The 10,414-nt window shown below is 40.9% G+C and overlaps 1 protein-coding gene and 1 non-coding gene across 7 annotated transcripts; both read left to right on the top strand.

Moving 5' to 3' along the window:
• Window positions 1-253: 253 nt before the first annotated feature.
• Rbmx (RNA binding motif protein, X chromosome) lies at window positions 254-9,952 on the top strand. 6 transcript variants are annotated; one of them, XR_878097.3, is made up of 11 exons: window positions 254-448; window positions 1,602-1,733; window positions 1,922-2,028; window positions 3,065-3,236; window positions 3,729-3,881; window positions 4,441-4,555; window positions 4,653-4,778; window positions 5,157-5,239; window positions 5,907-7,159; window positions 8,079-8,167; window positions 8,739-9,952. XR_878097.3 is itself a non-coding variant. In NM_011252.4 (9 exons), exons 2-9 carry the CDS (start codon window positions 1,625-1,627, stop codon window positions 6,215-6,217), a joined length of 1,176 nt encoding a protein of 391 aa, NP_035382.1. In that variant the 5' UTR covers window positions 264-448; window positions 1,602-1,624; the 3' UTR covers window positions 6,218-7,270. The 6 variants fall into 6 exon arrangements, 2 of the variants coding, with proteins under 2 accessions (NP_035382.1, NP_001160095.1); XR_878098.3 differs by having other exon boundaries at window positions 263-448; window positions 1,599-1,733; NR_029425.1 differs by lacking the exon at window positions 5,907-7,159 and having other exon boundaries at window positions 264-448.
• On the top strand, window positions 1,791-1,852 carry Snord61 (small nucleolar RNA, C/D box 61). Its single transcript, NR_002903.1, has one exon. It is a non-coding gene; the product is annotated as a small nucleolar RNA, C/D box 61 (small nucleolar RNA).
• Window positions 9,953-10,414: the final 462 nt, after the last annotated feature.

The following is a 10,414-nucleotide window of genomic DNA, read 5'->3' as shown; positions in this document are numbered from 1 at the left end:
ATAGGTTGCTCAATAAATTTACTTCTCTAGTCAATAAATCCCGTCCAGTGTTTTAGCATATTTAGCGAAGCTAAAAGGCGCCTTGGAGGAGAATGGATGGGGGCAGGGCAAACGGTTAAAATCCGGCACCGGCCAGAACTTTAAGAGACACAGGAAAGAGGCGGAGTGACTAGTGAATGACAAAGGGAACAGCCAATGAAGAATCTGGGAACCACTCCCTCCCCTCCCTTCGTGCTTCAAATTCTAAGCTTAATTTCCATCCGGGTTCTTCAGCCTCGTTCCCGGGTAGTATAAAGATTGCAGTCTCCTTTGTTCGCCCTCGTTGCGCAGTCGTCCTAGCGTCATTTCTGTTCCGTTCTGAAAATCGGTAGCTGTCACTGGTGCGGCGCTGCTCGGGAGGTCCGGTCGGCGAGCTCAGAGGAGCTTGAGACCGTCGCAGTCCCCTCGGGTAGGACTTTCCTTTCCTTGGCCTGTTTTCCATACAGACTTGTTAGAGCTGGATGTCATTTGTTTCCCGGGAGATAGTGGCGGCGGGCGCCATTTTAAGACACCCAAAGGTGTCAACCTATTTAAAGCAGAAGGGGTGGAAGCAGCACATTATGGGGTCAGTTATCTGAGTGCGTCTCCCGGAGGTTTGGCTGTCCCCTGTCGCGGGAGGGCGGAGGGCGCAGCTTTGTAGGTGGGGCGGGACGTGCTGGGACCGCGGGAGTAACACCAGAATAGCGTCCGTGCTAATGATAGGCTGGTGGACTTCTGAGGCTTCCTCTGGTCCTTGGCGGCAAGGAGAGGAAGCTTTCTGAGTTTTCGCTGCAACTGTCAATGCAAAAGTTAGTTCGTCCGGAGGCTGTTGGTGGTTCTGGGTTCGTTCCAAGTGTCGCCATTTTGTCTTTAACACGCGGTTTTTAATGAGTCTTAATTAGGTGTCAGGACTGGAAAAGAGTGTTAAGAGTGTGTGATTCTGAGTTCCGTTATCTTCGGACTCTGGCACTTTTTCTTTTCGATCGGATAACTAACAATCTTTCGTTGGGCTAGATGCAGCGACTTTGTCCTAAGGTAGAGATTTGTCCCTAAACTTAACTAGGGAATCTAAATGTGGAAAGGGCTTGCTCCTTACTTGGTGTGTCTGGCTGGTGACCTTGAATGAATAGGAAGTCTTTTATACCTTTGGCTTCGGGTTGGGGGCGGTGGGGCGGATAGCAAGTAGGTTGATAGGTAACGGAATGTTTTAAAGATAAGAGATCAAGACCATAGCCAGGTGTGGTGGCCCCCTTCTGTTAATTCCTGCACTCTAAGGTTGCAATCTTATATTAAAAGTAAAATACATTTAAAAGTAGCCTTTTTAAGTGTTGAGTAGCTCTTCATTGACTAAAAGCAGGGCAGATGAAGATGGTAAATTAGGCAGGCCCTTTTAACCCTGTTAATGAAAATTGCGCTGCACTGTTAGCCAAAGTATTTCAATTGATTTTCTACCACACTTGAGGTTTATTGGTATCTTTAGTTACTAAAGAATAAAGATTTTAACAAAACATGAGCCATAATTAAGCTGTTCAATAAACTTTGGGGACTTTCTACAGAGAGATAATAATACCATTTTTCAGCAGACCCCCATCGGTTAAGAGGAAAAATGGTTGAAGCAGATCGCCCAGGAAAGCTCTTTATTGGTGGGCTTAATACAGAGACGAATGAGAAAGCCCTTGAGGCAGTGTTTGGCAAATATGGACGAATAGTGGAAGGTGAGTTATCTAAAATCGTATGATATATTAATAAAATTAAAAGACAAGCTGTGATGAATTTGAATCCACTGATCTTCCGACATGATAAATGCATTGTCCTCTAAGAAGTTCTGAGCTTGCTTCTCGCAGATGTGCGCTGATTATCTTTGTTTGAATGAAACTAAACCCCACCCCCCCAACTGTTTCAGTTCTTTTGATGAAGGACCGAGAAACGAATAAGTCAAGAGGATTCGCTTTTGTCACTTTTGAAAGCCCAGCAGATGCAAAGGATGCTGCCAGAGACATGAATGGAAAGGTATGATTGTCTGCTTAATAAAAAGGTGTTTCTTAGTGACAAAAATAACTAAAAAGTGTTATCTAAGTTTCAGTCCAGCAGAGCTCTGAAATTTTTATTTTGTGTATGCATGCATATTAAGAGACTTCTGTTCACAGACACTACTATCCTGAATTTTATTTTATTGGTTTTTTTTTTTTTTTGAGTCAGTCTTGACTCAATGTCTTTTGTAGTCTTGACTAAGATCAGGCTGACCTCAAACTCACAGATCTTCCTCGGTGTGTCAGAAATAGACCCATGCCCAGTCTCTAGACTGAATTTTATTGTGATTCCACAACCAAATTTTGTGGCTAATGCTAAGGGTTATTTATTTTTTTTGTTGTTTGTTTTTTTTGAGACAGGGTTTCTCTGTGTAACCCTGGCTGTCCTGGAATTCACTCTGTAGACCAGGCTGGCCTCGAACTCAGAAATCCACCTGCCTCTGCCTCCTGAGTGCTGGGATTGCATTTCAAGTGTTGAGGCATGCACCGCCAACGCCTGGCCTGAACTAACTTTGTTAGGCATATAACCCTTAGCATTAGCCGGGCGTGGTGGCGCACGCCTTTAATGCCAGCACTCAGGAGGCAGTGGCAGGCAGATTTCTGAGTTCAAGGCCAGCATGGTCTACAGAGTGAGTTCCAGGACAGCCACAGCTATACAGAGAAACCCTGTCTCAAAAAAAAAAAAAACAAAAAACAAAAAAAAAAGTTAGTTCAGAGCAGTATATGATGATGTTATGTGATACTGTGTATATCTTAGAGCACATAGCTCCTTTTATTTTGGTAACAACTTGAACACCTACTTAGACTTTTATTTCCCTTAGGAGTAGAATAGTGAATCTCTTGCATGTAGTAGAAATTTTAAATAAATGGAACCATATTATCTATAGAAATAGTATTTCCACCATTTCTCCTATGATATTTGGCAGATAAAACTTTTGGAGTCACAGGGCATAGTGGAACTTTTAAGGGTTTTTTTTTTTTAATCTTGATACAATTTTTTTTTTTTCTCTTTGAAGTCCTTAGATGGGAAAGCCATCAAGGTGGAGCAAGCCACCAAACCATCATTTGAAAGTGGTAGACGTGGACTACCCCCACCTCCAAGAAGCAGAGGCCCTCCCAGAGGTCTTCGAGGAGGAAGAGGAGGAAGTGGAGGAACCAGAGGACCCCCCTCCCGGGGAGGACACATGGGTAAAGATTGGAACTCAAGCTTGGTGTTTTAGGTTAGTGACACTGGTGTGTGCATTCTTTTCAAAGGCTAAAGCCTTTGAATGGAAACTGCCCACCATGCTCATCACATTGTTAGTGTGGTGCTCAGGACTTGAAAGGAAGATGTGGAAGGCCCAAATTAAATTGCAGTGTTAAAAGCATGGACCAGATAATCTTAAAGTTAAAAAAAAAAATGAAGAGCAGGATTGGGGCTTACCCAGGCCATTCTTTTCTTTTCCCTAGTCTACAGGAGGTCTAAATCTTGTTAATTGACACTGGTCCTGAATTCTTATCATACTTGCTCTTGCTCAATGGAAAACAAACTCAGACTCCCAGCTAAGCAGAAAACATGTGACATGTGCACATGCACATAATTTTGTTTTTTCCCTTGAGGCAAAGAGTTGTTAGTCTTTCTCCGGTGTTACTTTTTCTCAATTATTGTGTTAATGTATTTTTGTTCTGTTCTATATGTAGATGATGGTGGCTACTCCATGAATTTTACCATGAGTTCTTCCAGAGGACCTCTGCCAGTAAAACGAGGACCACCACCACGAAGTGGAGGTCCTCCTCCTAAAAGATCAGCACCTTCTGGACCAGTTCGTAGCAGCAGTGGACTGGGAGGAAGAGGTAATTGTGGCATTCATTCAAATCTGGGCTGCTATGTTGAAGCCAGGCATGGTGGTGCAAGTCCAATCCCAGCACTGGGGGTTGGGGTGGGTGTGTGTGTGTTTGTGAAGAGAATCGACATGAGTTCAAGACCTACATGGGGCAACCTTTTATTTTTATTTTTTAATATGCTTGGCCACTGAGAGAGCTCAGTGGGCAAAGCATTTTTACCCACTGATTTGATTAAAAATCACTGTTTTTTGTAGCCTGTGCTATTCACACACAAAAGTGGAAATAGCATATTGACTACAGAGTTGTCCTCTGACCCACATTAGCGCTACCACACGCACATGCTCCCACCATAAATGCACAGTAGTATGTTTTGTTTAAATGCTTATGCTTCAGACTGATTGATGGATTCCGATTAATCTCATTTATAATTAGTAGACACTGAAATTATGTGACTGGGAAGCTTCCTGTCTTAGCTCCATAGCATATTCGATTAAATCCCTTTTTATAGCCTGAGTATAACTAATGTAGCTTGTCCATGGCTAGATTTTAATGCTTATTTTTCCTTAAGCCCCTGTGTCCCGTGGAAGAGATGGTTACGGAGGCCCGCCACGAAGGGAGCCCCTGCCTTCTCGAAGAGATGTTTATTTGTCCCCGAGAGATGATGGATATTCCACTAAAGACAGGTAACAGAAAAGTGCATTTCCTTTTATTAAGGATCACGTTGAAAGAAAGCACACTGGAAGCATACACCAAATTTTCTTTTTTTTTTTTTTTTTGTAGCTATTCAAGCAGAGAATATCCAAGTTCTCGAGATACACGAGATTATGCACCACCACCAAGAGATTATACTTACCGTGATTATGGTCATTCCAGTTCACGAGATGACTATCCATCAAGAGGCTATAGGTAAGTGGCTACTTATGTCTGTGGTTGGCGTATAAGAATTTTCTGTAAAATTTCATGCCTCGGGGGTTTGGGAGATAACTTAGCTGTTAAAGCACTTTACAAATATTCCTGGTTCTCTGCGTAGCCATCCTTGAAACCTGTGTAAAGGTGAAAGGGAGAGAAGAGATTCTGGGTGCAAAATAATCTTTTGACCTTTATAAGATCACCATGGCATGATCATTTCTCCTCACGTACACTTTATCTTTACATTGGGCAGCTAAAAAACAAAACAGAAAAAAAAATGTGTTTTTAGATTGGGGTATTTTAGAATTATATTATAAAATAACATGAGATGCTAAACTGATGTATATTTTAATTTAAAATTTGCTTTTTATTTAGTGATAGAGATGGCTATGGTCGGGATCGGGACTATTCAGATCATCCAAGTGGAGGTTCCTACAGAGATTCGTATGAGAGTTATGGTAAGATACCGGTTAAGGATCTTAAACTATCACCAGCTTGAGGTTTTAGGTTCATGAGCTGGATTAATAGGCTGCGTGGTGCTTGCTTTTAAAGGGACATTTGCTTGCTTTCAAGGGGTAACTTTATCAGCTGGGCTTTTCCTAGTTTTGTGAAGGGTGTTTTGGTTCTTTCCTTGTTTTGTTTTTTGTTTGTTTGTTGTTTTGTTTTGTTTTTACTTTTGAGGCTGTTCGCTTGCTTTGGAGGGGATTTTGCTTGCTTAAATTGGCAGCCTTATGTGTTTTCCCCCCCAACAGTGAAAATACAATTTAAAAATTTTATTAACCAGATCAAATATTTACCATTGCAATATGAAGGAAACTCAACAGTTCAAAAATTGCAACTTATCACTGGAAAGTGGCTGAGTGTCTACTCTAAAATAACAAGCTGTCTGGAATGTCCTCTTGAAATACACAACGTCTTCAGTCTTTTCAAACAAACATTAAAATCAATCCGTTTCCGTACCTCAGCAGATGAGCAATTCCCTCTTATGGCCAGCAATGGTAGAGTTTAAAACTTCCCAGTTGAGAAAGTGAACTTTTAATACAAAGAATTCTGTAAATTCAGATTTAAATGTTGTATATATACAATTTATAGTGTTGCCATATTACCTGACCATTGACCCTGCAGGTAACTCACGTAGTGCTCCACCTACACGAGGGCCCCCGCCATCTTATGGTGGAAGCAGTCGCTATGATGATTACAGCAGCTCACGTGACGGATATGGTGGAAGTCGAGACAGTTACTCAAGCAGCCGAAGTGATCTCTACTCAAGTGGTCGTGATCGCGTGGGCAGACAAGAAAGAGGGCTTCCCCCTTCTATGGAAAGGGGGTACCCTCCTCCACGTGATTCCTACAGCAGTTCAAGCCGCGGAGCACCAAGAGGTGGTGGCCGTGGAGGAAGCCGATCTGATAGAGGGGGAGGCAGAAGCAGATACTAGGAACAAACAAAACTTTTGGACCAAAAAAATCCCCATTCAAAGCAACAAACAAAAGTGGAAACTTTCTGTCATAAACTACCCAAGGACTACTAAAAGGAAAAATTGTGTTACCTTTTTAAAATTTCCTGTTCCCTTTTAATAATTTTTATGTTCTTGTGAGGGAAAAAGTAAGACGTGTTTAATTTTATTTGCTAGTATGAGCTGCTTTCAACAAGCAAATGGTAGATGTGTGAGCCTTGACTTGTTCCTAGTGTTGTAATTTTCCAAGTGAAAGTGTCCCTGAAGGCCAGCCACTTCCTGATTTTTTTCCCCAGTAAATGAGGCAAGCAACCCCAAGATCATCCACAAACTTCCAGCCATCTAGATGGCCTCTGGTCTCCACTGAGAGCTGAATCGCCCTGCCTGTGCAGACAAGCTAGCCATTAGAGAGGGTTGGTTGGGTGTGCTACTTTCAGTATTTCAGGGTGTCTTCCAACTGAAATCTCAATCTTCGCAGTATATATATTAAAACCAACGAGCAAACCTGAGCTCCGATGCCTAGGATGTACTGTTTACCCAGAAACCCCCCAAAAAAGCAGATGGATACTGGCCATATTTTGCTTTTTTGACACTTCCTTGGGAATCTACAAGAACCTCCCTTCCCCCTCCCCGAGTAAGACCTAAGACCATTTAAGTGTGTGTTAAACAACTACAAAATACTCAATAAAACGTTTGGCCAAAGTCAACCCTGAAGCTGCAAACCGATGCTTGCTCTTACTGTTTCAAATTTTTGCAACTCTGTAGTGTCTCACTTTTAAAGGAACAGCTTGATTGCAAAGGAGAAAATAGATAAGCAATGAAGTTATCTCCAACTTCCTAAAGGCTTATGACTTCTAAAAAGTGAATCTATCAGCATTCCACATCAGATTTAAAGCACCAAATGCCCGTGAAACAGCAAAGATGGTAAGCAAAGCAAACTAGTTTTTCCGTCTAAGTCGAAATTGAGCACTTACCTTCCTCATAGTACAGTGATGCCTACTGTACTTCCTGGCAGTGGAAATGCCTTCTAGATTTAAAAAAAAAAAAACCTTGGAAAAAAACCCCACAAAGGTTCAATAGCCTATTAGAAGTCCTCCAAATTCAACACTTGGAAATTTTTTTAACGCATGTATGACACTTAGAGGCATTAATGCAGCCATTTTGTTTATCAATAGCAGTCTGGGAACTGGGAGGGGGTGACTTTTTTCTTATATATTTTTGATGAAGAACTGTAAACATGCTTCATGTTTTGACTTTTTTTTTCAAATTAGTCTTGTAGTCAATAGAAGAAATGGCTTAGGATTGGGGTCCCCCTGTCTTGACCCCTATAAGCCATTGCAAACTTGACCTTTAGTTGGATGCCTAACTTGTTTTAGTTCTATGAAACTACACTGTATGGAGAAAAAAAAATCTATTGCAAGTGGTCTTTTAAAAAGCAAAAAAACCTGAGGCAGCATGACCCAGGTCCAGCCATGAAGTTGAAAAAGATGCTCTTGAATATAGTAAACTTGAAGACCTCCAACTAAAAATCCTTAGACTGCACTTATTCCTTCAAATGTTTTGTCGGTTCAACTTATGGATTTAACGTGGCAGTGCACCATTGGAAAAGAATGAGAATCCATAAGCCATGCAACTTAACCATTTAAGCCATTCCAGTCCATCCCAAGCCAATGAACCTTCCACCAATTAAGAGGAGTAGTAGAACATGAAATATGCATTAAGCTGCAAGTCTGAACTTGCCTGTTCTTTCTGGAAAAAGGCGAAGGGGGGAAGCAGTTATAGGCAAGTGGTCAACTATTTCCTCTAGAGAAATAACTAGATTTCATTTATGCAATTTTTGCAGGTTGAATCTAATGGTCATACTGTCCTGGAGTGCTGATTGATTGATTCACAGTAGATAAAGCTGGCAGTAAGGAACAATCAGATGCTCAGGTAAGTGTTGAAAGCAGTGTCCTTTGAAGGTTTAAATAATGCAGCTTTGTCATTGTGTGGCTGTGGTGTTGGCAAGTATTTTCTTGACCCCTAATTCATTTATGAAATGGGGATAATGCTCAACTCTGGACATGTGGATGAAGTTATTTTGTCATTTTGAGTGAATGTATATAGATGTATTTTCATTTAGAGTATCTAGTATGGTAATACTAGCTGTTTGTGAAAGTTACTAATAGCTCTTGCCTGCAGGATTTCTTATTAAAAGAGCCTATCTAATTAATGGTTTGCTGTGAGCAATATTGTTTGAATTGTACGCTGTTGGGGCTTGCTTCTTTTCAATTGATAATTGTGATACAGCTGCTACTGCAACTTCCAAATTTCATAGACACAAGGTGGCAGGGTATCTGATTTTAATGTGACAAAGCTAATGCTTACAGTAGTACTTGCAATGAATATGGCCATCTTTGGAACCAGGCACTTTAGAGCTAATACTTAAACTGAAAAACCAAGATTGAAGTACTTTACACTATAAAATTCTCTGTAACTTGATCCCATGCTTTATTTTTTACAGAGTTGCTGAAGCAGAGGAACGCTGAGACTAAGCCACAGCAGTTGCTTACCCAGTGCGCATCAGAATTGGTTTGGTACAGGCAATAGTTTGTTTTTTTTTTTTTTTTGTCTTCAAGGGAGGGAGGATGATTAAACCGAATCAGTGCTTGTTAATCCTTAATTAGGGAGTGGCAATCACTTAAAACTGACCCAATGGAGAGAGGGAGACTAATTGGTAAGTGGAGGTACCTACCCAAGAAGTTCGGGTGACTCTTTGTAGACATTCAGTCGTTCGGGCAAAGTCATAGGGCAACTCTGCAATTTCGAGCTGATGATCACTGAGAGAAGAACATTGAATGAGCTGGGGCTGTAACTCCATGGTGAGTGCTTGCCTAAGCACCAGTGAGGCTAGCATTCAACCCCTGGCAGGACACACAAACATTTCAGTCAGAAAAATTATACCTCACTCATGTCTGACCCATTTGATGAATTTTGCCTCATCAGTAGGAAACATTATTAGTTGTCTTGTAAAACTAAGAAGGGGAAGAACAGTGCTGGGAAATGAAAGTCAAAACTGGCAACGTTAGGCTAGTTAGGAAAACATATTGGGAACAAAAATAGGTCACTAGGTCACTGTGGTTTTATAAAAGGTACTTTACCCTCAGGGCTCCATCTTGGAAACAAACCATGAAGCTATAACTCTAGTTTACTGCTTTGGAAACTCAGCCAGTAATGTGAACGCAGATAATCTCAACAGAAGCGGGTTGAGTTTTAGAGTCAAAGAATTTAACTCCACTTGTGAGATTTTTCTTACGAATTTGTTACAGTGCTGTTGAGGGGATTTCAAGCCTTTCGTCCTCTAATCAGGCCCGGAGTAGGTTCTGCTGTCAAGACCTTTAGCTCGTGACATTTTATATGCATTTTTTAGTTTGTCATGGGCAATATTACACTAAATATGAATGTTAAATTCAAAGTGGGAAGTTGGTAGAAAATTTCAAGAGACTTTTTTGACAAGTGGTAGAATATAGAACTAGCAGGTCTAAAATCTGCAATTAGAAAAAAAAAATTAGCCTTGATTCTTCTGGCTAAACTCTGGTTGTAGAAGAATTTGAATAATACACAAAGTGCTGTGGTTTATTTGGTAGCTGGATGTAGAACATTATAGATCATTTATTTATTTATTTATTTATTTTGGAATGTTTTGTATTGAAGCCCAATAAAACTTGAATGTGTGTCTTTGTGGTGTTGGGTTCTTTTTTAAGCCCTTTTTGTAAGTAGAAATTCATTTTAGGCTTTTCAGGGTTTTTTTCCCCACCTAATTTTCCTCCCCAAACGTCAATTCTGGGGCACTGTTGATTTAGGTATAGGGACAGCCAGCAGACCCTTACCTTGATGGGTGACTCAGTATAAGATTGGGTTTTTCAGTGTGACCTCTGGGACTGCCCATGTAGCATGCATACTCCACGATCCAGCAGGCCTTCAGAACTGCTGTCTCTTGCTAATTCTGCTTTCTCTCTAGGTTGAAGTAGGGAATGGTTCTCTAGTGAGTTTAAATTCCAGTTTCAGCATTATTACTTGAGGGAACTTTGGAGAAATTAATCTGTAATTGATCTCTCACCTGTAAAGAAAGTTAATAATATGTATCCCAGAGGTGGAAGAGATTGACTTCATGAAACTGTCTCATAAAGTAAAAGCTAC

This window comes from Mus musculus, chromosome X, assembly GCF_000001635.26.
Source record: "Mus musculus strain C57BL/6J chromosome X, GRCm38.p6 C57BL/6J".
Taxonomy (NCBI): Eukaryota; Metazoa; Chordata; class Mammalia; order Rodentia; family Muridae; genus Mus; species Mus musculus.
This window is presented reverse-complemented; position numbering and strand designations above follow the sequence as displayed.